Raw genomic sequence first — 27,060 nt, 5'->3', positions numbered from 1 at the left:
AATAGCTCTTACACAAACACCTGTGTTTGTGGAGCTAGCTTCCATACAAAAATCCAGCAGCTTTGCTTAGTTTAGTCCTACTTCCCTAGCAGCTTTAAGCTAAGCTACGGTTTTCATACTGAAGTGGTCAAGGGGAGCACACACAATGTCCTGCCACATCTCTGGGAGCAGCAAGCTCTGGCAGAGAGGTGATGTGTTCACAGCAGAAACACCTAAGGCAGTTGAACCTCTGCTTACAGTTATTACTTGCTGCTTCACACTCTACACTGATTGAGAGAAAAGTAAGGTTTTTTTAAAAAACCAGGTTTAGTTACTATATGTTTTGGATTGTGTGCTGGTGACTCAATGCCCTATCATGCGTGCCAAGGGAAATGTAGATAATCTCAGACCTCTGCACTTTAAAAAGTAGAAGTCTAGAAAGAGAGAAAGGATCCTTTATATGCAGCATTCTCATTATGCTCTGTAAGAAAGTAGCTTCTCAACCACTGTAGTTTCAACAACTCCAGGATAGCAGTAGCCCAGGAAGCCTCCTGTTCAGGAGTAATTATTTTTGTTAGACAGAACATCCAGTTATGATCCAAAACGCAGTCTGGCCAGGGCACCAGCATTTCTTTGTCTTTGCATCTCTTCACACTTGTGCAAAATGTGCCATGAAGTTATTTAAAGAGTGAACCAACTCAAGAATTTGGGTTTATGTCCTCATGAAAACAAAGATTCAACACATCCAAGGAAGAGAGCATATTCACTAAATTACTGAGATTTTAGGGAGAAAATCTGATAGATTACCTTTGTGCTGCTTCTTCAGATTCCAAGGAGAGTAGAACTTTTGCTGTGATAGAATTACATGTCTGCTGACTTACGGAAATCTCAGTTTGCAGCATCTGAAAATACCATAAAAACGAGTTTTATCTATTCATTGAACAACTTTCGCTGTGAAAGCTGCTTCTGCTTCTCTAGAGGGGCAGCTTTTATTTAATTTTAAATGCTGAAAGCTCTATTATTTTCAAGAGCTAGCATCAAATGCATCCTAAAAAATTCCACACTTTCTGGATAACAGGAGGAATTTGCACATATGCAATAGCAGAACCCACCACGAGCTGCGTAAGTAATCTGATACCTAAAGTTTACTGGACTCATTCAGGAGAAATGCAATCTAGACAGAAATCCATAGAAAAGGTGTTAAAAAAGCTACCTATAAGGGCGAATTTACTCTTTATCACAACAAGTATAAGTTTATTCTAGAAATCAATGACTGAATTGATCAGGAGAGTCTAAGTAAAAGAGAGAAAATAACTTTCTGTAGATTCTGTAGACCCTAATGAGTATCACTAACATCACTTAATACCCCATGGAATTAGCGACAGCACTTTGGGTAGTGTTAAGCTATGCTCCACTGCAGCAGCACAAAGCTCACCCTAACTGTTCATGATGTTTACCATTTACCACTTGGTTTTACTTTATTTATTTTCTCTATTTTGGTTGCTTTCCCACCCTCCCACCAATAGGACAAAGTCTGTAGACAGACACTTTGCTCAGAATTACATCCACATGCTACCACTAGCATGCAGCGTACCTTCTCCTCCGAATGGATAGTATCATACGCATGTGAAACACTAACAACTAGCAAGTGTTTAGGAAAATGCCAGAGAAAACAGATTTCCACCAAAATCTGACAACTGGTCAAAATGGAAATATACTGTGAAAACATTTTGTTTTAAGTGCAGTTCTTCCAGAAACTGTTAAGGTTCCTGCCAGATTGCCAACAAACTGCCTAGCTAGTTGCCACAGGCTTCAGTGCCCTTGGACAGGCAGACAGGCAAGCAACCTCACAGTTGGAGAAATCTAGGACTTCCATGACACAGCACTTGAGGATGCAGTCCTAAAGGTCTAATTGCTGCAAAAAAAGGAGCCATTCATTTTGAAAAAAGATTTTCACATTTCAAAGTTTTCCTCTCAATAAGTACAAGGCCACATTTCAAGAGCGACATGCTCTGTAAAACTCTGCCCAAGTCTAATTTCAAAAGGTGTAGCATTTTTAGCGATTTCCCCCCAAGATGCTTCCATTTTTGGAGTTAGCTTTACCTCATACACTCTTTGTTGCTCTTGCAGTTCTTCAAACCGTACTGGAATATTTGTTTTTGAGGTCTCTTTCATTTTTTCTAGGAATTTCATCCAGTTTTCACATTTCTGAAAGAACTTCTTTTCATCATTTTCAGTTTCCATGCTGTAAAACAAAAGAAATAATCAGAAACTATTGTGTTGTGGTTGTTTTTCTGCCTATGCTTGCATATGGTCTAACATGGGACTTGGTAATAATAACATGGTGGGGTTTTGCTTGGCACTTTGCTACCTTCTTCACCTATGAATATCCAGATTTTTGCTCCAAGTGATTTGGAATACACATAGCTACTGAAAGGGCAAGAGTTCAAGCTTGGAAAGCTTCTGAGAAAGTTAAGAACACATTGTAAGACTTCCCATGCTTTAATTTGGTTTTGATTATTCTCACAGAAATGGTTAGTGGTGATTTTGTGTTTGCATTTCGGACCTGCAGTATTCCAGAGCAGCTGATGTTTTCTGACTCCACTGCCGAATCAGGCTCTGCATTTTCTTCAGGATGAAGTCACTGAGTGGCAACCTAATGCTTGCTTCATTCAAACTCTCTATGCTTGGAGAAAGCTCAGCAAGCTTCAGAGTGTGATTCTGGAAGTAAAAAAAAAAGCCAAATTAATTGCAAAAAATACTGCCTTTGGTGCATTTCAAAGAAATACAGAAGCCTATTCTCTTCTGTAGGAAGCATCTGAATGCTACACATCCAAAGTGCTCAGCCAAACCCCAAGCCGTTTCTGTCTAACTTCAGCTATAGGAAACAAAAAATTCGCAATTCCCTTACACAATGTCCATTTTTCCAACAGTATTGAACAGATACTCAAGTGCTGGTACCCATATATTGGGGCCCCCAACATAAGAAGGAATTGGATCTGTAAGAATGAGACCAGAAGAGGCCATGAAGACGATCAGAGCGCTGGAGCACCTCTCCTGTGGAGACAGGCTGAGACAGTCGGGATTGTGCAGCCTGGAGAAGAAAAGGCTCTGAGGAGACCTTAGAGCAGCCTTCCAGTAATTATAGGGGCCTACAAGAAAGCTCAGAGGTCTTTTTTTGCAAGAGCATGCAGTGAGATGACATGGGGGAATGGCTTTAAACTGAAAGAGGAAAGACTTGGATGAAATACTAGGAAGTAGTGAGGGTGGTGTGGCACTGGCACAGGTTGCCCAGAGAAGCTGTGGATTCCCCATCCCTAGCAGTGTTGAAGGCCAGGTTGGATGGGGCTTTGAGCAACCTGGTTTAGTGGAAGGTGTCCCTGCCCATGGCAGAGGGATGGAACTAGATGATCTTTAAGGTTCCTTCCAACCCAAACCAGTCTATGATTCTGTGATTGATTCTATGATTTACTTTGACCCTAAATCCAGGGCAACAGGTTAGCTCCACACCAAATGTGGGGAAAAGGATCTTCCATCAATCTCAAATCTATGTGATTTTCCTCCCCTCCATGCAGGTGTTTGGCCTGCAATGTGTATCTAGACTTTTTATGAACTTATATCACTGCTTTTTGTGTTTTGGATGAGATTATAGTTACTCTGATGGAAATGAGGTAACTAAAATGCTTGGGACACAAAGAGTTTCTTGAAGTAGGCAACAGCTGATATCCTGTAGGCTCTAAAATCCTGAGTACTATCTTTTTGTACTTGGCAATCCGAACATACCATGAGCAACTCTGAGTCGTCTGTTTCTCCCGCTAGACAGAGACTATCAAAGGCATCTATGCAATTATTGACATTGCTCTCCAGTGTTTCAAGGCGGTTGTTGAAATCCTCCAGTTGTAGAAGATTGAACTAGGGTAAATATTGCATATTTATGTTAATTATTATTTAATACACAGTATACAAAATACACAGTATACAAAAATTTAATACACAGTATACAAAAAGGTGCAATAAGCAGTACAGTCAGGAAACCAAAAAGATGTTAAACCCGAATTCACCTGTATTTTTAACTCACTCACTGAACTCTTTCTTTTTGCACTGGATAAAACAAAAATCTAAGCCAAAGCAGAGGACAAGAAACCGAATCTCTAAATCCTGAGAGATTCATCTCTATCTGGAAGGAATAAGGGTACCTGTGATACCTTTTTGTAGCTTTGGGATGTTTGATTTTTTGTGAAATTGGAAAGCCAAAACTTAGCTTATCAGAGAGAAGAAACTTGTGAAAATGAGTTTCCTTTGAGCTACACACAGAGCATGTTCCCATGTGCCTACAGCCAAGGCTGTGTATCTTGCCTGCACTCTGTCAGGGGAAATAACTAGGGCTGGAATTCAACTTTTTTATTCCCTAGGTTGGTTTCTTTGGGTCAGGGAGAAGAGCACTGGGAAAGTTTCTTCTTTCTGGTAAAAATTATTCTCCACATCTCTTAGAATATCAAAGCAGCACGTTTCAATAAGGAATGAATGGTAGCTGATTTAATATTATAAAAAAATACCTCAAATTCATGTAACTTCCTCTGTACTGTCTTTTCCAAATAGAACGGCCTCTGGAGTGGTTCCATCTTCTCCAATAGAAAGGCTTGTACAGCTACTCCAGCCTGCTGTTTTATCCTACCAGCCATCAAAGAAATCTGGTCACGGCACACTGTTATGTTTAGAAGGTCCTGCTGTAAATTCTGATGAGAGAAGGGGAAAGAAAAAAAAAATGTCAGCAAATGAATCAGATCATCAGTCATGTGCCAATTTCATTTAGTATCTTTTTTTTTCTGTAACTGAGTTCTTTTTGTTGATCTCCTTTGGGAGCCGAATTCAGCTATGGTGAAAGTTTCAGTCTTTTACTGGGAGGATAATTGGAAGTGCATCCTTTGACTCTAGTGTTAGAAAAGGTGCAGTTCAAAGTTCAGTGAACACCAGAGACTTCAGGCAGTGGGATGCTACTACTACAGAGGAGATTATGGAGAGAAATCAGAATATTCTTCTCTATAGAATGAATATACACCAGCAGATGGATAAACTGGCCCATGCTGCAGATGAGAAATGCTATCACGTTACAAACACATCAGTACTTTGGATCCCTTAGTGATGGAGGATTATGGATTTGGTTTTATTTGTTTGCCTTTACTACAGAAGTGATGCTATAAATTTAAACCCTAAAGATGGCACAAGAACAAAGATAAGTCATGTTGTACTTGTTCAATGTACTTTATCAATTTTTTTTTTTAACCTGGACAGCTGCAGTTTACTTATAGCTAAGAAATCCCCTGGAATTTGCCACTGTATATTGTCTTTTCTGTGAGTACTGAACAAAGACTTCTGATTGATAGCAAAGAACAAACATGTTTCCCTAAAAATCAAGATGGCTATTGGTTCACAACCCCTGTCTTTGGAAAGGATCATGCTGTAAACTGTCACTTCAGCCACTTAATAAATAACCCATTTTGATTTCCTACACTCTCTCTGCATTTATTTTTATTTATTGCGGTGACAGAGTTCTATAAATCCATAATTTTTCCTAATATAGACTAAATATTAGAGATATTAAAATACAGTTTTGTAATGCATATGCATTTTCAAATGCACATAATCATATGCCATATCACTGATCTCCATTCTTCTAACTTGTCACTTTAAAAAAAACCACAATAAATTCTGTGTATCCTACTCACACACACCAGGACAGGATCTATACTGTTAATGGCACTCTAGTGGTTATGCCTTGCTTAGCACGTGCAAAACTCTTCCCAAAAAATTCCAGAAAATGTGATGCCTTTTTGCTGACATACTGATAAATTTATGTCACAGCCATTAACAGATCAGAAGAAAGTGAAAATGTTTTGGTCTAAACTTTGCTGCTGTCAGTTGTTTCTGACATAGAAAATTCATATATTTCTTCCTTTCTCATAATGTGAAGTTTCTTAATTGGCCACAAGCACAATGGGGTAACTTTGGACTCCCTCCAATGTGTGGCTAGAGGTGCATAAAGCATGATTAATCACTGCTCTGTCCTGAAACAGGATTATTGTATTTCTTTATTGCAGTGTGAGAACCTAATGACAGCTTTGCTGCCTGAGAGAGTGAACTGTACCCTGTGGTCTCAGCATGAGATCTCATTTGCCTGAAGTCAGAAGCACTTAGAATAATCTAATAAGCTTAGAAATCTGTGAATTTATCAGACCAGGCTAAAAGAAAAAGTACCAAACCAAAATAAAGCCTATCTGAAGACTGCAGAAGACCTCAAAATAGTCTGGTGTTCTGGAAAACTGGTCTTTTTTCCCCAGTTCTAGTAGATATTATCTCTCCTCTCAAGCAGTGCCCCATAAAGTAAATAATTTTTGTTTAATGATTCTTTCCACCACAGGTCTGATTCTTTGTATAGAGCAGAAAGGGGCAAAGATGGAAGACAATTGCTCCCTTCTCTCTCTTCCCATCCTATGTTAACTCTTGTTTTGTTTGGTCTCAGGATCTGGTCCAAGTATTTAAAGGAAATATAAAGTGCTTGTTACTGGAAAAAATCCACAGATTTTTTAGTTTTCCACTGCCTGGATTTGGGTGAGGAGGGGGAAGAAGGTATTCTTGCTCAAAAAAAAAAATAAAGCCTGGTTTGTTACAGGCAGCAAAAACATATTTATGTACCCTTAAATCCTGTATCCTCTTCGTCAGGGTTTCTATCATGTTATCCTCAGGCATGTGAGCATCCAAGAGCTGAGTGCACTGCTCTCTGTGCTGCTGTAACTTGGCTGCCGCCTCCGTGCATGAAGTATCAAAGGGCTCCAAAAGCTGCAGGGTCACTTGTGCTGCCCGCAGTTGATCTGTGATGTCTTCATTTACTGAGTTCCACCTGCCAACATATCAAAAGATAAGAGCACTTCTCTAGCAGATTCTCCTCCAGAGTATGATTTGGTGTAGGATTCCTGTGGGAGTTTCTTTGCATTCATACCCATGTGATTGAAAGCCCACTAACAGCACCATTTTGTGCTCTGATCCATCACAAAAAGGTAGCCTCAGTAATTCACCACTCAGGTACCCTTAGACAGGCGAGTTGTATTAATATGGATTTACAAATCAGACATGTTCAAGTTCTGCTTCAGCAACTTTTTTTTTTTTTAAATACTAATAACTGGAGGTCTTTTCTGCACGCTTACCTAGTGTGTGCCTCCGTGCACTTCCGTTCAATAATCTCTGCAAAGGAGGGAGAGCACTTCTTCTTCAGGTTACTGGCAGCAGCCTGGAGCTTGGCCAAACATTCTTCATTGTTCTCTGATTCATCTTGAAGAGACTGCAAAATGGATTAGAGCAATTAGTTGTGGAGATGAACGACCTAAGTACAGTTTCCCTTAGAGTCTGGTAGGGATAGGGTAGCAATAATGCCACAGGTCTGCAGCATGGATCAAAATGTTTGTGAAAAATGTGATAATACCTGATCCTAAAAAGAGGTGAAATGGTTCAAGTTTAAAAAATAAAAAAATTGTTCAGGAGGTAATTTATTTGCTCTTACAGAAACCCCTCATTTAACAAACCCACAGCCTTGAACTGATTAAATTAATTCAGTGGAAACCAGAACGGTTTTTATTTTAGGCCACTGTTTCAGGAAAATTTCTACTGGCAATAAAGTTGACCTGACAACCCCTCTCCATGGCTGCATGAGGACCTGATGCTTCACATTGGGATGCCTTTCAGCACGGGCAGAAGACTAAAAACATCAAGGGATCTTTGCAATCCAAAATAGAGGCTTTGCAGGGAGACAGACTAGCAGCTGACCTGTACTTATTTCTTGAACCTTGGTACCTAACTTTCAATGAAGTTGAATTTATGCACAAAATATAGTAAGAAGTCTAAAAATAGTCCTCAGTATCACAGAATCGTTAGGGTTGGAAAGGACCTTAAGATGATCAAGTTCCACCCCCCCACCATAGGCAGGGACACCTCACACCCAAGGATCTCTGGAGGTAAAAGAAAAAAATAATAAAACTCCACTGAATTTGCTCATATAAATTTTTCTATCTTTTTTTCAGTTGTGTTTGGGGCTTTTTTGTCTTTGTTTAAAGGCACAGGAAGAAAGTTATTTTTGGAAGTAAGACAACTTCAGTAGATTTACCTGAAGAGTTTTGATCTGCTTTTTCAAAGCTTCCAGTGACACCTCGGAAGGTTTACACTGGTCTATGCAATACAAATATCTTGTCGTCATCAGGCTGACTTCTTCATAAGCTTCCTCATATACTCTCCACTGCTCCAGTATTGACTGCATTGAGGTCTTTAACTGTGCAACCTGCAAATGAGTGACTCTTGTTACTCCTTCTTAAGTAGTCTTGACATATAAAACATCTTAAATTGACGTAAAATCTAGGATCAGTGCTCACTCCATGACAATCCAAAGAACTGGAGTATTTTCCTACTTGGTAAGGAACTGTGCAGGCTTCAAACCATGCATATTTCACGGAAACAGAAATTTAACCAAGGTTCAAAGGTAGCACTATTCTGTCAGCCAAAACTCCAGAAGAACCCAAAAAGTAAAAGATACTGACATAATGAACTGCTTATTTCTTCCTGTCAAAATCAACCTGACATGGGAAGAAGTTGAGAGCATTAATATTCTTAGGAAGCATATAGTTTGATCCAGAGATCAAGTTTCCTTTTAGAGAAAATTTGAACAGAAATTGCTTTGTATGGAAGAAGACGCTACTACGATACTCTGGAGAGATATCATCTCTCTTATCCCATTGTGCTTTAACAATGTAGGCCCCTCTGAATCACAGTCTAGGAACTTCAGGATTCTCATATAAAACTAAATTATAGATATCCACTTTCTTTATCTCTTTAATTGCTGCACTTGTTGATATGGGGGCAAGCATGGTTTCTATTTGCCACATAGTCCTAGACACTGCAAACACAAAATCACAATCCTAACTCATCATTATTTGTTCTTTTTACCCTTCTCTATCTGGTAAGTATATAAGGCATATCATATGATCACAGGATGGTTTGGGTTGGAAGGAACCTTAAAGATCATCTAGTTCCATCCCTCTGCCATGGGCAGGGACACCTTCCACTAAACCAGGTTGCTCAAAGCCTCATCCAACCTGGCCTTCAACACTGCTAGGGATGGGGAATCCACAGTTTCTCTGGGCAACCTGTGCTAGGTGCCTCACCGCCCTCACAGTAAAGAATTTCTTCCCAATATCTCATCCAAGTCTTTCCTCTTTCAGTTTAAAGCTATTCTCCCTTCTCCTGTCACTACATGCCCTTGCAAAAAAGATCTCTCCAGCTTTCTTGTAGGACCTTATAATTACTGGAAGGCTGCTCTAAGGTCTCCTCAGAGCCTTTTCTTCTCCAGGCTGCACAATCCCTACTGTCTCAGCCTGTCTCCACAGGAGAGGTGCTCCAGCGCTCTGATCATCTTCATGGCTCTCCTCTGGGCTAATTCTTACAGGTCCATAACCCTCTTGTGTTGGAGGCCCCAGAGCTGAATGCAGCATTCCAGGTGAGGTCTCACGAGGGCAAAGTAGATGGTGACAATCACCTCCCTTGACCCGCTGGTCACACTTCTTTTGATGCAGCCCAGTATATGGTTGGCTTTCTGGGCTATGAGTGCACATTGCTGCACCTTGATGAGCTTCTGGTCAACCAACAGCCCCAGGTCCTTCTCTTCAGAGCTGCTCTCAATCCATTCTCCACCCAGCCTCTTATTTGTACTTGGGATTTGCCTGACCCAGATGCAGGACCTTGCACTTGGCCCTGCTGAAGCTTATCCTGGGTTAGATTCAATATTCATCTAGTTCAATATCTATTTTAAGTCATACCAGTACAAGATACTTTTAAGAGCATGAAAACCAGGCAAATGAACAAGCATAGGACCTGACAAAAATAGATGCTATATTTTAGTTCTTACTATGAATCCACATAATGGAAGATGAAAACTTTTCTACACCATAGTTCACCCTAAATATACTGCATAGATCATTGTATCCTAGTATCCAAGTTCCAGGCATGCATGTGTTGATGGATTAATCATCTGTGTTCGTATCTGAATCATGGTATAGGTGGGAGGAATCTTTACTTGTTTTTTGTAGGCTGCAGCTAATTACCGCCACACAAGGAAGATGGAAAGACATTACGCTCATGAGAGCTCTGGGCCACAGACTCACAGTCTTGAGATCAACCTATGAACAATGCAATCAAGGTATCGCATCTCCTTAGACCTATGTCTGAAATCACATCCTGGCTGAGCTGAGAGCAGTCATCCATGGGAAGTAAGCAGTATGCAGTGTTTCACTGTACGTGCAGACATTCTCTGCAGCAGATGGTTGTTTATTATCACAAATTTGCATCTAAACAAATGTACTTGTTATTATATCTTCTGCGCCTATCAATTAAATCTAGATTAAAAAGATCAGTTCCAAGTATAAAGAGGATATAACTACAAAGACAAACTGCTGGAGAGTCAATCTGCAAGACTCTCCCTGAAACAACTGGAAACTTCATAGGATTTGAAGATAGCGAAATCCATCCAGTTGTGTTGACAAGAGAATAGCTGGAGGATGGAAAAGCTGCAGTGAGAATGGGGCAGGAGTAAGTACCTTCCACCAGTGTACTACAGGGGAGAAAGACCAGGGCATGAAAGAGAACCAGATCAAGTAAGAGAAAACAGGTTTCTGGTTCCAACTTGACAGAAAAATAGCAGTGCTGTTTTTTTTTATTTTTTATTTTATTAAACTGCAGATTATCTACTACTACTACTTCAAGATCAGACTTTCTCTCTGTTAATACATTAATTTACATTATGGTAAAGACTTCAAAAGAAAATCTTAGGAAGGTTAAAAATAAGGAATACTTTGCATCTTTTTTGTACCAGCTCCTGCAATCCTATGAAGAATACCGGTAAGACTGGTGGTAAGAATATGCACTGGAGGAAAACTAAACTCAAACAAAGCTTTTATCTGGTTTACAAGTCTGTCCATTTCACACAGCTCAACTACCCTGAGAGAATGAGCTTCTGGGTGTTGTTCTGCACTACTAACCAAAGCCAAATACTGTCTGAGCTCATGAAGAATTAAGGATTTAGTTGTGAGTTGATTTTCTAGCTTCTAAATGAAAAAAGAAAAAAAAAGGAAGAGTGGTACTTAGTTACCGGCTAGGTTTAAACCACAACAGTCCTTTTTTGCACCCAGCATGGGGATCAAAGGGTTGAGATAATGACAGATTTGACCAGGGTGTGTCAAAACAAATTTGCTATAAGCATTCATTATATTGTATTAATAGCCACCATTCACAATGTTATTTGCTCTTGTAGCTGTTGCACTTGGTCTCAGAGTTCTGTAACACCATAATTACAGCCTGCATTCCCCGTTTTGGTGTTTACTGGCTTTGGTGCCTGAGCTAAGGTTCTTGTTTTATTGTGCTTTGTAATAGTGGCTTGTGATACGGTAGAATCGCTGGTCATGAAACTTATCTGGTATGTGTTCTCACCATTTTCATCGCCTCTATATTTTGGGAGCCATCTAACAGGAGCTATTAATAATTATACCTTTTGCCATTTCTCCTCGGAATGCCAACCAATGGAGGGTATCTCCCTCACCAGGTTATTTACAGCAGCATTTGAGAAGTTTGAAAATTTTGACTATTCTTTCAGCATCTTGGGATCCTTAAACCAGCCTGGCCCTACCGCTAGGAATCAATATGTTGTTGAATACAGTTCATATCTTGCTTAGGCTTAAACAGCTGTATGTGAGCCATTCCAACCTGCATGAGAAGCACTGCGGCTTGAAGGAGAAGAAGAGGAACTGAAGCTTCAGCGACAGCCACTGTGGCTGCTCAAATTCCAGTGACAAGGATTTTGGCTGCTTCAGCCCTTGCAACACACACTGCAGAGCTACTCAAACTCCAGTGACAAGCACTGGAGCCATTTCAATCTCCACAACAGGCACTGTAACTACTCAAATTCTGATGACTAGTATCTGCTCAAACTCCAGCAGCATCAATTGCAGTTATTTTTATCCCCTTGACAAGCACTGCAGCCACTCAAACCCCAGCAGCAAGTATGGTGGCAATTCAATCTTCGGTGACAAGCGCTGCAGCTGTTTTAGTTCCTGTGACCAGTACCTGCGACTACTCAAACCCCAACCACAAGCATGACAATGACCCAAACCTTGGCAATGAATAATACAACTGAACTAGAGAACCAGTTCATGTTTACTGGACTCTGTGGATCAGATGGCCTGGCACATCAGTCAGAAGGTGGCAAAAACATGTAGTGGAGGAAATCTGAATGCAAACAAAGCTTTTACCTGGTTTGTAAGGCTGTTCAGCGCTATACTCAGCTCAGCTAATGTGACAGGCTGAGCTTCCGGGGTTTGTTCTGCACTACTATTCAAACTCAAACACTGTTTGAGCTCATCAAGAGTTCTGGATTTAGTTGCAAGTTGATCTTCTAGCTCCTAAATTAAAGAAGAAAATAAAAAATACATTAAAAAAAAAAAGGAAGAGAAATAAGATCTTTTGATGAGATCATAGAAAAACGTTCTGTGTGAAAAGCTTAAAAGCTTCTCTAAAACAAATGTGTGATTCTTCAGCCGTGCAACAAAACCACCATTTCGACTCTCATACAGAACAACTGTTTTACAGGAATTTGAAATGATAGTGACTGCTTCAGACAGTGTCCTGCAAGTAGAGCAAGAATCAGTCCATTTAGTATCAGCATGAGCACTGTACATCCTACTTGGGAAGGACATAATCAGGAGACAATTCCGCAGCCACCACGCAGGCCTCTGTACCTCTCCTACATGATGCCAAAGTTTTCCTGTTAATGCAGCTGAACGTTTTCTTGGGCAGGGTAGCATTCAGGTCTCGTCTGTTCCACCAGACAGATGTAAGACAGGAACTGATTTTTAATATGAGAGTCCCTGACATTCTAACTACTTCTAGACAATTATTTTCAGCTTGTCCTCCCAGGCGAGGAACTTCACTGAAATCAATGGAAATGCCTGGGAGAATAACTTTCCCCCAACACAATCAACAAGTTTATAAACTAGTCTTAACATGCCAGGGAAAGCTCAGCAGTAAGCTCTTCGCAATGTGAGTAAATATCCATACATGCAATGGGCTGTAAAATTTTCCTGTAACACTATACTTAAAGCCATGACCATTTCCCTTCCCCCTTCTTACTGTCCCTAAAACATTTTCAAATTTAGACCTAACTTTTATTGAGAAAATGAATTTTAATGAAACATTTTAGCCACCTGCATGCTAGCAATATACGTTTCTGGAAGCAGGTTAGTATTTTAGTCAGAGATACCCTGTGCCTTTCTTCCATTCTGGCCCCTCAATATATTTCAGAGTACTTCAGAGACACAAGTGTGTAACAGAGCACTCTGGGCAATAAAAGCAGCCCAAGAGAGAACCAACAAGAGAGAGATGTAACCATGGCAATGGAAGAACAAATATTCCATGTTAAAAAAATAGAGAGGGAACACTGTAATCAATGAAAAGAGCAGACTGTCAGAGAAATAGGAGCCAATTATTAGTTGGCTCCACCTATACTTATTTTGAGGGAGCTGATGCCTAGTAAAACACAACAAAACCAAAGGACACCCAGATGCCTGAAGCTGGTGCAGACAGACTACATTCTGTGGCAAGAGTAGAGGGAGTTGCTATTTTTCCAAATGGGACTGTGTAGTTTTCCGACACTTTCACCACAGTTCTTCAAACTAATGGGATGGATAGCTTTTGCCATGGCTGTGCTGAACTGAGAACAACTTCCTTTGGAGACATCGCGGAATAAGATCTACAGTATTGCTGCACAACATTCCAAATACCACAGAACAACAGCAGACGCATCTTCAATTGGAAGAAAAAAAACATAAAATAGCAATTCACATTAAAAGTGTGTTGTTGTTAAAGCCCAGCCAGTAACTCAGAACCACACAGCCACTCACTCACTCCCCCCCTTCCTCCCCTGCTCTCAGAGGGATGGGGAGGAGAATCAAAAGAATGTAACTCCCACGGGTTGAGATAAGAACAGCCCAGTAACTAAGGTATAACACAAATCACTACTGCTACCACCAATAATAATAATGATAAATAACAAGGGAAGAGAATACAACGGCTCTACATCTGCAACTGATACTCAGCCCGACCCAAGCAGTGATCTCGGCCTTCTGGGTAACTGCCCCCAGTTTATATGGTGGGCATGATGTGCTGTGATATGGAATACCTCTTTGGTTAGTTTGGGTCAGGTTTCCTGTCTCTGCTTCCTCCCGGCTTCCCCTCCTCCCTGCCAGAGCATGAGACTCAGAAAGTCCTTGGTCAGAGTAAACATTACTTAGCAACAACTAAAATCATCGGTGTTATCAGTGTTGTTCCCAGGCTGAAAGTCAAAACCACAGCACTGCACCAGCTGCTAAGAGGGAGAAAAATGACTGCTACTGCTGAACCCAGGACAAAGTGGATCTGGCTCTTTATCACCTGAATCTAACATGCTTAATTAGAATTACACTGTAGCATTCTTCTAGAAAACACCAACTTCCTTATTATTTTCTGTTAAAATCTTTGCAGTTCTTTAGTCTGGATTCAAGAAAGCACTAAATGTTTTTACAATAACATCACACATACAAGGCTTTACCTTGCAATCATCTAATGTGTTCTGTGCAGAGATCAGACTTGCTGGAGTTTGTAAAGACCTCAGTCGCTCACTCTGAGCTTCCAGCCAATTGTGTAGATTCTGTGCTTTGTTCTCATTTTCAGTAATATCCTCCAAAACATCTTCCAGGTCTTGTATCTGAAAGTTACAGAACTATTTTAACTTACTTAAACCTAGATGAGAGCAGAAACAGGGCTCCCCCTTCCATGACAAAATTTGAGATGACAGTATCTACATTGAAAGTACTATTAAGAGAAAACATTTTGAAAGGGAAAGTTGAAAAGTTTTACTGGCTTTTTAGGATCTGACCTTTTCCCTAGGAAGAAAACACAGCAGTGGGGGTTTTAGAGCTGGCAGCCTGTAGACCTGACAAGGTGGGGGACCCTAGGCTATGTGGACACATTCATATGAAGTCTGAAAACCTCATTCTTCCTCAAACCCAAAAGCAAGGGAGCTCAAGTCTCCTAACCTCAATCTTAGGCCTTGAGGACCTATTAAATCCTAGAATGCAGTTTCTTGAAAATGGTTAGAGAAGATAACTTCCCCCTCCAATTTGAATTTCATAATGGAAAGTTTCAATTGTGCAGGAACCAGATTTTCCACTTGAACATGTTTCTTGAAGGCTTTATGAGCTGGAAAAATTTGGGAATTTTCTGTTTGTTCAGCAGACTTTGTATCTGGATTCAGGGTGGGCAGCTTCTCCCAAAGCTGCCCAAAGCATAGCTTTTTCCCTGTACATTCAGGAGAGAAAAAGAGATGAGAAAAGGAATGTGCTGGTAAAAGGCTGCATTCCAGCAGCCTCATGCTTGCATTTTGGGATTCTAACCTTCCCTGTATCACATGAGTCACACTAGCTTTTCTACGCACTGGGCCACACAAGCAGTGGCATCTAATTCTGGATGCACGGATTATTTTGTAGCCTCACTACAATAATTCCGAGGCACTGCCTGAAACAGATTTTCTACTGAGAAAGATGATCTACAGTTAGTCTACATGTAGAATTTGTCTATAGCTGCTGTTCTAAAGCACTCCATTGGGAAACCATATTTAATTACTTCACAAGGAGGACGCAGACAGACAGCAACCCATTTCCAGTGACCTAGCAGGGCTGGAGCAGGACTGGGAACTGATCCCTGCTGTGCCTTTTCCAGCACATATATCTCTATCTGAATACAGCTGCCAACACTTCTTTCTTATTAATTACTTTTTTGGCAAATCCAACTGCTACAATAGGAAAATGGGTGATAGCTTAACTATATCCCTATTTCTTATTTGCATCATACGGCATGTAGAGGGGTTTGCTTTTCTGGTGCTGTGTTTGCTGAGCAGGGCCTGACTGTTTGTACCAAGCAGTGTAGCACCTCTTCTTTCCACAAACCATCCAGTATATTTTCCCATTAAGTTTTAAATGCCCCAAATTTCACAGCTCCCTAATTTTCCCCAATTGACAGATCTCACTAACAGGTTTCCTTGCAGACACTATCCTGAATTCTTCTTTTACACAGTTTTCTCAATATAGATCTTCTTTGTTGACATGTCACTGACTGCATTTTCTTCATATGAGGAATCTTATTTTTTCCACCTAATAGAATTAACTAGGGTAAACCCCAGACTGTCATGAAGAGCAGGTTTTGTCTACTTTTTGATCATGCAAGTTACAGGAGAGTTTACCTTCCCAGACCTTGCAGATGTTTAGATGCCTGCCCACTAGCTGATAGCTGATGTGCTACAAGGCCACTCCATAGGCTCCCATGCTGGACAGCATCATGGATAGACAGCAGAGAGCACAGGGAGCTTTACTGTGTTCAAAAGTGTTTTCAGACTTAGAGAGAAAGGCTGCTTGCACAATACAGAGCACTGGCAGAGGCAAGATGAGAGCTGTGAGAAAGAAAGCAGGAAGAACTCAGTCAAACCTTTCTGTTCAGAGATGCCTGCACTCTGTGCCACTGCAGGTTCATTTCTCCAAGATACTCTGCAAATTCTGTCCTTTCATATCTCTTGCTTTCCACATCACAAGTGCTCATCTGCAAGAGTGACTGGTTAACAAAATCTACTGTCCACTGTTTAACGTTCATTTCCATCATATATTCCTGGAGGGGGGAGGGAAGACACAAGAAAAACCAAAAACATAAAACAATCAGTTTGCCAGTTTTATTCTGATCAGTTCCACAGATGCTTCAAGTATAGTTATGGGACATTGATGGCTTATTCTGAACCTAAAATATTTTTCTGAAAGACACCTGGCTGTAGGAATAATTCTCAACTTTTACATTCTTGTAGCTATTTCCATTCACTGGGAACTTTTGCAGAAAATCCCTACCATTATGTGATTAGCTCAAGGTAGGAACTAGTGCTGGAGCAGTGAATAAACCTGCAGGTACAAGACCCAGTACTTTATCCATTGGACAATACCATCACACTGCCATGGGCCCAGATTACACTAAGATCGAGGCCTTCCCACACTCCCATGAGTCACAGACAAGTGTAGAGAAGGGCTTATGCTCCTTTATCAAAATACCTGGTATCAGAATATCTGGGAGGAGAGTGTCCTCCAGTATGAGTGTACTTGCCCACAGAGATGAGTGAGAAACTACATGCAAAGTGAGAATATCATAAAGGAATGCCTTTTTATTTCAGGTCTTATAAGAGGGGAGGAAAGGGCTCCTTACTGTATCTAGTAGCACCTGGAGAAAAGCCACTAGGGAATACCACAGTAGAGGTACTGAAGCTGTAGCTGCTTTCCTGTAGGAATTTGTGACCCTGATCCCAGCTTTCTTCCCAGCACACGCATCCCCACATTGCTGACAAGTGCAGAAGACACACCAACAAACTGATGCCTAAATATCCAAAGGGTTAAAACCAGCACCTCATCTACATGTTCTAACTACCAAATTGAATTGATATAGACCAAAATATTATATAATGCTATACTAACGCACTCTGAAAGAAATTTTTATGTTGGCACTTGCCTTATGTGCAGTACCAACGTGCCTGTGAACTGCAGCTGATGAAACATAGTATTCAAAACCCCTGCTCTCTAGTTAAAGGGATTGTGGTTATGGAGCTCCATTACAAGGTATTCCTTGTTGAAAAGACAGAGTAAAATACAGCATAAACACAGAGTCTATCTTCCTAAGGAAGGAAAGCTTTCCTAGTGAACATGTTTTATAATCTAAATGTCAGAGAAGATAAGCGAGACAGATGGGACAGCATGAGATTATAGCACAGCAGGCAGTAGCCGTACTGCAGGGCTGGCAGTGTTTTGTGTGCCATAGACACAAAAGGTTTTTATAAAGGAAGATGTTAAGGCACCTTTCAAACTGTTTAAGGAACCCTCTTTACAGCAAGGTGAAGGATATCACTGTGCTTGTAGGCTGTTTTCATCCTTTCTACAGCCAAACACCTTGCAGAAGGCCTGGACTTACAGTTTCTCACTTACCTTGTACTTCTGAAGGAGGTTTCTGACTTGGACAGCACTCCACTGTGCATTTATTGGCTCCTTATATTTCTGCTCAAATTCCTCATCATGCAGCCAGCTCATTAGGTCAACAACAGCTTCCATTGATGAACGCTTTTCCATCTGAAGCTGGGGAAGATCATATAATAAATCCTCTACACTCCGCTTGTTAGAAAAATCAAGGAAGATGACACCCATACTTTTAGAAAGGCTCGGGCACTATAATTGCAATTACTGAGGTATGAACTTGAAAGTGAGCCCTGTACTACAGAGGGATATATGATGTAAGAAAAGGTTGAAAATTCAGAAATTCGAGGTAAAATTCTAACTGTCACAGACTTACACATCGAACTGTAAATATGATAGACATGTACAAAACAGCCCAGAAAGAACACAGCAATAATTAAACTGCAGTACAATACTGGGGATATTCTGACAGCAAGAAGACAGCTAATTAGGAAGGAGGGGTTTATGGAGCAGCCAACTGAATCCCACAAAAACATTTTAAAATAATTACTTAGCTTGAACTGAGAGATGTCAGCAGTTTCTCACCTGGTGAAGCTTTTCTTGGATGGCTGGGAGCTGTGTAATCAGTTCTCCCCATTCTTGCTCAACCTTTGCCAAAGATGACTTAATTGCTGCAGTATCACCTTGCTTCATGTGAAAGAGCTGGTTGGCAGTGCTCACCACAGATGACTTCAGGGAAGATTTTTCATCAATCTCCTTAGATAATGTCTGAGATGCACAGGAGAAATTTCAGAGGGTAAATTTTTATATATCTTTTTAAATAAAGAAGACAAACAAGTTCTTTAGTCAAAGGATGAGCTGCCTTAACAACCAGATTTTAGCAAGTTTGTAAAGTTCAGAAAACCTAAATTCAACATGTTCTGGCAGCAGGCAAGGCCTTTTCCTGCCCACCTTGATACAAAGCTGAATTCCACCTTTTGCTCCACAGGGATTGGGAACACCATTTGGGAAACCATCTTCACGACCTGGTCCCTAGTGAGGAACAGCCTTAGTGTTCACTACACCCACACTCCAGATTCAGTTGGTAAGTGGCCCATCAGCTGGGCTGAACTGCTGTATTTGGCATCAGGAGCAAGACAGAAATCATACTATTACATTGCAGGTGTTTAAGAGATCCTGTCTGGGCTGTGATGCCTTACAGCTGAGTTCATTATGAGGACTCCATTACAATTTATGCACTCTACCTGGCCTCCCAGTCTGAAGGAAGGTCTTTGGTAGTTTCCCATCCTCATGGTTCTCACACGCAATGGGGTGCCTTTGGGACACACGCCATTAATACTATATTATGTGGGCAGCTTCTGGGTCATGGCAAACACAAAAACCACTGAAAAGGTCATTTTCACTGGAAGACACAATGTCTTATCTAAACCTGACAAGAGAAATTACTTACAAACAAGCTCTTGATGTTATTTCTGATGGTGACAGGATATTGTGCCACATTGAGAGACTCCTCCTTCAAAATAATCATTCTCTGCTGAGCAGAATCCAGCCATTTCATTAGTTCCTCTGAGTGTCTGTTGTAGCTACAAGCAGAAAACAAAGCACACAAACATACATCTCCAAGGTGAGTCTAGGATACATTTCTCGCCCTCCAAGTTGTCCTCTCTGTTAGGAGGTGGGCTATCTGGCACCTATGCTGCTACATAACCCTACAGAATGGCTACAGGATGGATCAATGTGCAACACAACAGTTCTGCTGGATGTACACAAAACTGTTCCTATCAGCTCTTTTCAGCTGGTCTGCTCTCCCTGAAATTCTCTTTCTGTATTCACCCAGCAGTTGCCAGGACAAGCTCACATGGCAGAAGAAAGCTTTGCTGGAGGTCAGAACCACCAGAAGAGATTGTGCACACTGCAGATACAGTGTACAATACACAGCAGGGGTAAATACCAACAAACACTAGTATGCTCCATCCACACTATGGGTCCAGCCATCCCGAGCTCAGAGCACACAGACAAGGTATGCTTGGTACATCAGGTGGTGGACTGTGATATAGAGCCCCAAACTTTCTCCACCCGACTGCCAGGACTGCACTGACAGTTGGCTTGGGGCATGTGAAAACACAGGGTCTTTCCCCTTTGAAGAGCTTCAAAAGAAAAGCATATCAGCCAGTATTCGGTATTTGCAAGGTGGATAGTGTACATGCACAGACTGACACATTACACCTTTCCATATAAATCAAGCCTAGCTTGCATTTGTAGCAGGCCAAAATGCTTAGGGTAGCGTGACTAGAGATTCTGTTAACACTTCCAACGTAAAAATTGCAGCACGATGCAGCTAACTCTCACCATTGCACTGACTTTGCAATGGCAGCAATTAAAACATTGATCCTACAAAGTAAGCAGGAAGTAAATGACTTGTCTACACAGTGAGAGATCAGCTGTCTAATCAGGAGCCACTGTTCTGATCACCACTGCTTTTGTATTTTTGGTTTTGTTGGGTTTTTTTTCCCCTCATTTTTAGGTCAAAGGAGCTCTCGTATTTATTAATTCACTGTCATATTTCAGAAAATAAATCAACAAGAGATCAGAAAATAATTTCTAGATGATATCTCTAACTGCTTTCCTATACCCACCTGACCAAGAGTTTGAGTAACGTTTGAAGTCGGTGTAGTTCATGGCCAACTTTTTTGGTTAAAGATAACCATTGCTCTTCCAGCTTCCCAATCTGGTAGCTTATTTCTGGACAGCTCACAGCAGTCAGCAATTTCTTCCCTTCTTTCACCATCTGGTACAGCCTGGCATGCTTTTCATTAACACTGGTTTTGATTTGCTATGAGAATACGGAGGTTTACAAAACAATAATATTTTAAAAACTGAAAAAACAACTAGCAAAATATATCATTTGTTCTAACTTCTTAATCTCACATTTCCTCTATCATGCATTTTGTTTTCCAAACAGAAGGAACCTGTACTTCATTACATGCAAAAGGGACACAGCTTGTTTTGTTTCCTCTGAATAGATCAAGACAGAACTCGGCATAATTTCATACATTAGTAGAATGACTGTCTTATGATTTGATGGGCTTTTTTGATACATTTAAACCTCAGGCAATGAACAAACACTCTCTATCACATCTGGTTGCACTGTCCAAACATATTACTGTCCTCAGCAGGAAGTTATGCCCTCCTGTTCTTAGAGGGCCTTCAGACTCTATCCTATTTTAAAAATGTCACCAGTCTTTTGAAGGAAGCTGTTGGTGTAATTATTGAATAATGGTGGCAGGGAGGAATGAAGAATTAACAGTGAAGACATTAAGTAAAGGAGTGGTCTGGTTCGCTTAGATGGGTGAAAAAAAGCAAAGCATCATTTTAGCATTACTATGCTTCACTGCAAGGTCAAAATGAAAAAAGGGAAAAAAAGAAAAAACACCTTAGGAAGTAAATCAATTCCAGGGAAAAGGCAGAAAGTAGGAATTGCATGATTTGCCTCCAGGAATAAAGGGCTTCTACAATATTGTTAATAGGGATATTTCTCTCACAGGAACTAAGAATTAAGAATAAGGAAACTTGATTCTGCTGTGTCCTTGAAACTGTGAAGCTCAAGTGCTGGGACTCCTCCCCTTCCCCCCAGAAGACAGAAATCAGAACATTTCATTTTGAATTCTCAGGATTTTAAAAGTAGCTGATAAACCTGTAGACCTTCTGTTCAGAAGTAACTAGAAGTTCAGATATTTGAAGCTACTAGGTTGATTCTCCTCTTCCATAGGTTTTACATCATGGCATGAAAACCATTCCTGAGTTACAGAGAAGTAGCTCTGTTTTCACTCCAAGGCTCCCTGCTGTCCTTGGGATCCATGTAGCCATCACACCATTTTCTCCCAATTATTTGTATTTGAAGACCAAGTTCTAAAGTAGCTATAGTCATTACTCCCACTTAAATGAACTTGTAGCCCTGGCTGAAATTAGCAGCCTGAACCCCTGCTACTTTTAAATGTAAATTTTCAGCTTGCATCCACACACAGACAAGCACACAAAGGAAACAGTGCCCTGCAAACAATCTTCACCTCATATTCTAACTATTCTTTTTGCCAATTCTACAGCTACATGAAGAGAACAAGTCAGAAAGATAGATGTATAAATACCTCCAGAAGTGCAATCCTTTCCATCAATCTTTCTTCTGTTTCATCAACCAAACTCACAGAAGGCAACGTAGAGGTAATTGCCTCCATCTCCTTACTCAAAAGTAGGTATTCATCCTCAAATTCCATCCATTCCTAAAAAATACATTGTAGCATGAACATAGCACATATCTGTCTGCATTTTTGCCACACTAGACTGCTTATTCTATCATGAGCAGCTCTTGCTTTAATGAAACAGAACACAAAAAAAAGGTGAAGAATGATTTTAGCACAGATGAATTATTTAATTTGCCAATATTTTTAACATTTCTTATTTTAAAGTGGTACGGTTACTTTTTTATTCTCTAAGGGTGCTTTAAGATCTATTTTACGTTTTATTTTAAAGTGGTGTTGGTAGGTTTGTGCCTTAAAGGACTCTTCTGTCAGTCCAGGCACTCCAAAATGACTAAGAAGTCATAAATTCCCACCCATGTCAGAGTAATGGTTTGAAATGTCCACTTTCAGAGGTTTTCAAGGAAAAAAGCCAGACACACAGAGAACAAGTAATAGACTTCTGCTGTCCAGTGGAGACATGAAAGGACAACTACTAGACTAAGAAATCACTGGTGCAGAAAGGGTTTCCCTAGATGCAACTCTTTTTCTTCCCTCCAGCCTCTACTCTGGGTTTCTTTTGACTCATTACCTTTAACAAGCTCTCTAAGTGTATACCGTACTGGCAGGCCTTCTGCTCCAGCAATGTGACTTCATTCACCGTCTCTCTCCAAAATTCCTCTTTGTTTTGTAGGATGGAAGGACTCACTTTCTTTGAAAACGCTTGTATGAAAGCCATGTGGGTAACGAGGCTGCGGAAAAAGTCCTGAAAAAAACAAATTTAAACTTGCTTTTTAAGAGAGACCACATACCCACAGCAGGAATATGAAGAAGACAGAGAAGACTCATCAAGAAGACCATCCAGTTTCAAGGTCTCTCATAGCTGGACTCAGGAGCTTTCTACCCAAATTCTGCATCACCCCTAGACGTGTAGTTATTGATCATTTTACATTTAGTCAGGAACCAGTGATGAGTTGCATACGCTAATCTCAGATATACATTTCTAAAGGAAAAGATTTACATTTATACCTTCAGCTCATATGAAATACGAACTGTGAAATACACTGTATGAAGATGATGGTAGGAAGAATTTAACTATATCTAAATTCATAATTTAGCATGAGGTAGTTATCACTGGATAGCCATTATTCAATTTGTTTCACCTGGATGCAAGATGACTCCAAGCACCAAAGGTATTAGCAGTTCTAGGGGTTAAGTAGTATGCAAGGCACAGTAATCCTCTGGGATAAGTATAAGGTAACAGCTTGCTTTATCTATGGTTCAGCTGAGCTCCTGAGAAATGTCTGAACAAAATATTTATCCCCACAAAAAAGTTTTGAGGGTTTAACTTCACGCTCTTCAGTCAAGATCATCTTTACTAAGGACTAATGACCAAGTACCAAGAATTTCACTTAAGGACCCAGGCATAGGTTATGTGAACATCCTGCTAAGTCCTGATTACCAGGGGAGGGAAAATGGCTTTTGCACTTTTTTTTGCTTTTGTAAAACAATGTATGTATATTTGGACTGCAGATATATTCTTTGCTTTCCTTTGTAAATGAATTCCTAACATTTTGCTTTGGACAATTAAGGGTTAATTTGCGAGAGACAAACACCATTCTTACCACTATGGAGTAGTGATTTGCAGTGCTTAGCATCCTGAAACAATTTTTAAGGAAGTTTGAGCTATGTGGACCACTTAAATCAAAGCACTGACATAACAGAGTCATCATCAAGTGACTAGCATTGGCCAGGCCTTCTTGCCAAACAGCAAGACAGTGAGGATGCAGGTGCATTCTCAGCCATCTCCCATCAAGCATGTAGCAGCTGAGTACAGGGACACAGGGCTGCCAAGGGGAGGATCTAAACTATCCTCCATTTAGGAAAGGAGCTAAGGAGCTGTTATGACGTAAGTTTCTTCCATTCGATCATGATAGTGCAGAATGCTGAAAGCAAAAGAGCCCTCCCAATTGCTAGACAGCAACTTCAAGAACCTCACTATTGATTTATTACCAGTAATTAGGAGTACATGTGTTTTCCTCACACATCAATATCTTCTGAGGTAAGCCACAGTAGTATTAAACTGACAAAACTGAAATCCTGATCTTGATTAATCACCAAAACTGCAGTTGTAGTAACAACCTCTCTTTCATATTTTATTGTGTCCTATTTTGATCTATGGAAAAACTCTGTTTTGCTTTCTGCATGTACTCCAGTCCCTCCCCTATGCTATAAGCTAGTTATTTTCTCCATAACACTGGAGAGAAATCAGTCAAAGAATATAGTGCTCCTGCTATGTTGATCTGAGCAGTGCTGTGATAAGCATCTTATACCTTGTGATCTTCCAGGTGAGACTGTAGAGCTGCTCTGCTTTTGATTAGCTGCTTTGGATCTTGTGCAATTTTCTCCTGTCCAATAGCTACCAGCTCTGCAAATCCATGCAGTAACTCCTCATACTGGCTTCTACTGATGGAAGTAGAGTTCAGCTCCTCATACTTTCTTTTCAGGATCCCCCACATGTCGTCCAAAACATCCTACAATGTAAACACAGTTTAGTGATTTACGAAGGACAAAAACGGATTTTACAAACCTGCACATACATTCCCAGAATGCAAAATAATCATCAGCCTTTTGATGCTAAAAATATATTGTTTGGAGGATTAATCCTTGCTGAGTAAGTGGAAACTGTACTGTGCTCTTACCTCTAATTTATAAACTTCCTGGATTAAGGTGATAGGTAACTGAAGTCTTTCCCCATGGCCTCTCAGTTTTGCTACTTGTTTTTCAAGGTCTTGCAGCTCCAAAGCACAGGCATCAGTTTTCTGAATTAAGGACAAAATAAGCTATTAAGAAGAGCTCTAGTTCCATTAAACTTTCCATTATCACTAGTAGCACAGCAGATCCAGTGGCTGTGCTAGCACTTCATAAGTTTACAAGGAAACACTGATATCCAATGAGCTTATAAACTAAATAGGTAAAATTGTTCATGACACAGCTTATTGGGTTCTCATGGCACAGCCAGAAGAGAATTCAGGCCTTGTGTCTCAGTCCAACCTTCAACATGCACTTCAGTTTACTAATTCAAGAGCAGCCACTAAAAGGAATCATGTACTCAGAAAATACCATTTTTTCTTATGAAGTAGAACAACCCAGTCAGGGGCGGATTGAGTCAGGTTCTTTCTGAAGGAAGGGAAGCTATATACTTTTGGCATTCCTTTTTCAAGAGTGGTTACTTGACAGAATATATGTAAGGCAACAGTCCTTGCTAGGGGATTCAGCAGTTCTGAATGTAGCTTTCACCCTGACAGAAAAATTCTGCCTATAAACAAGGTTATGGGCCTGTAACGAAAGTGTTGCTTCACCAAGAAGTAGACAGATAGCAGATGACCATTCTGCGGAGGATATGTAGCCTATAGAGAATTTTAATTCTCTGCTGGTCCTTATGAAAGTTGAAGAAAATAGCTTAACTGGTCAAATGTCCTACGATAAAGTGCTCAGAAATGCTGAATGAGTAGATATAAATACTGCAGTCCTATTTCCACAAATAAAAAGAAACATCACATGTGAAGTGCTGTAACTTACGCAGCTCTGTTCTTCCCTGCCAGAAGGTGGAGCGTATTTGCTCTGAGAGACTGCGGAGAGACTGGTTCACAGTATCACAGTATGCTAGAGATTGGAAGGGACCTCAAAAGATCATCTAGTCCAATCCCCCTGCCGGAGCAGGAACACCTAGATAGTGTTACACAGGAATATGTCCAGGCGGGTTTTGAATGTCTCCAGGGAAGGAGACTCCACAACCTCCCTGGGCAGCCTGTTCCAGTGTTCCGTCACCCTCACTGAGAAGAAGTTTACAGTTCCTCCACCCCAACTACTAAAAGGACTGGAATTAAGTCTGACTACAGAAACAGGTGTAGCAACAAAAAAGGGTTTTTTTTTTGTTACTCTCTTCTTTCCCATTCTTAAAACCTAAGTGAGACTCAAACTTTAGAAAACACGAAACTTAACAGATTGCAAAAAAATGGAAATAAAATCAAATGCTGAGAGTTCTTCCTTTCCTTTATGTTGAATGAAATTACCTGAAGCTCTTCAGAAATATTATGTCCATGTATTGCATTCAAGCATTGCTGCAAAGCAGCCTTCTTCTCAGTTAACTGATCATAAAGCAGCCTGGTTTCATTCTGCAAAAGAAACAAGCATCAGAGGTATATCACGTAGCAGGAATATAGTAACAACCAGACAAAATTACATAACAAACAAAATGACTACCTGTTATGGCAAAAGCACTTTTTTTCCTCTTAAAAACCAAACAAAATACCAAACAAAAAAAACCCAACCCAAACCACCACAACAAAATAAAGCATGTGCATTATTTAAAGCAGTATTTTAGAGAAGGAAATTCTGTAGTCTGTGTTATGTATAAAAGCAGATTACTCCCATAACAGTGATCCTCTATGACCATAAAAATCTGTGAAACTTAAAAAAATTCTTTCCTTCTGAAAATGTGCTCATTACTGGCCACTGATGGAGCTCCACGGATCTGCATAAGCAGACATTGCAAGACTAGTCCTGCTACTGTCTGGAGACAACATCCCACTGTTCAAAGGAACTGTTTTAATGTTCAACAGTAAAGAACTAGGCTGACTTGCAGATGATGAGCACACTGGAGTTTTGCTGGACATTGCAAACTGTATTTCAAAGATTAGGATTTTCTTTCCTTACTTCAGCCTAAATAC

General features: G+C 40.4%; 1 protein-coding gene across 9 annotated transcripts in view; it reads right to left on the bottom strand.

Annotated features, from left to right (window-relative positions):
- SYNE2 (spectrin repeat containing nuclear envelope protein 2) overlaps positions 1–27,060 on the bottom strand; it is a 184,781-nt gene that overhangs the window by 37,908 nt on the left and 119,813 nt on the right. For all 9 annotated transcript variants that reach the window (XM_057416222.1, XM_057416214.1, XM_057416218.1 and 6 more), the window contains 20 exons: positions 26,404–26,505; positions 25,030–25,149; positions 24,661–24,861; positions 22,920–23,093; positions 22,241–22,372; positions 20,732–20,928; positions 19,546–19,678; positions 18,681–18,863; positions 18,111–18,257; positions 16,585–16,761; positions 14,654–14,809; positions 12,321–12,470; positions 8,135–8,305; positions 7,182–7,315; positions 6,673–6,877; positions 4,536–4,715; positions 3,763–3,891; positions 2,546–2,700; positions 2,083–2,224; positions 787–881 (listed from right to left, as the gene is read on the bottom strand). In XM_057416222.1, the coding sequence (XP_057272205.1) occupies positions 787–881; positions 2,083–2,224; positions 2,546–2,700; positions 3,763–3,891; positions 4,536–4,715; positions 6,673–6,877; positions 7,182–7,315; positions 8,135–8,305; positions 12,321–12,470; positions 14,654–14,809; positions 16,585–16,761; positions 18,111–18,257; positions 18,681–18,863; positions 19,546–19,678; positions 20,732–20,928; positions 22,241–22,372; positions 22,920–23,093; positions 24,661–24,861; positions 25,030–25,149; positions 26,404–26,505 (3,083 nt within the window). The remainder of the gene's footprint in view (positions 1–786; positions 882–2,082; positions 2,225–2,545; positions 2,701–3,762; positions 3,892–4,535; positions 4,716–6,672; positions 6,878–7,181; positions 7,316–8,134; positions 8,306–12,320; positions 12,471–14,653; positions 14,810–16,584; positions 16,762–18,110; positions 18,258–18,680; positions 18,864–19,545; positions 19,679–20,731; positions 20,929–22,240; positions 22,373–22,919; positions 23,094–24,660; positions 24,862–25,029; positions 25,150–26,403; positions 26,506–27,060) is intronic.

The sequence above is a fragment of the Pezoporus wallicus genome, unplaced genomic scaffold, assembly GCF_028554395.1.
Source record: "Pezoporus wallicus isolate ANWC-B61680 ecotype Strahan unplaced genomic scaffold, APGP_CSIRO_Pwel_v1 scaffold_2146, whole genome shotgun sequence".
NCBI classification, from domain to species: domain Eukaryota; kingdom Metazoa; phylum Chordata; class Aves; order Psittaciformes; family Psittacidae; genus Pezoporus; species Pezoporus wallicus.
Note: the sequence above shows the minus strand (reverse complement) of the source record. Positions and strands in the feature narration are given on the sequence as shown.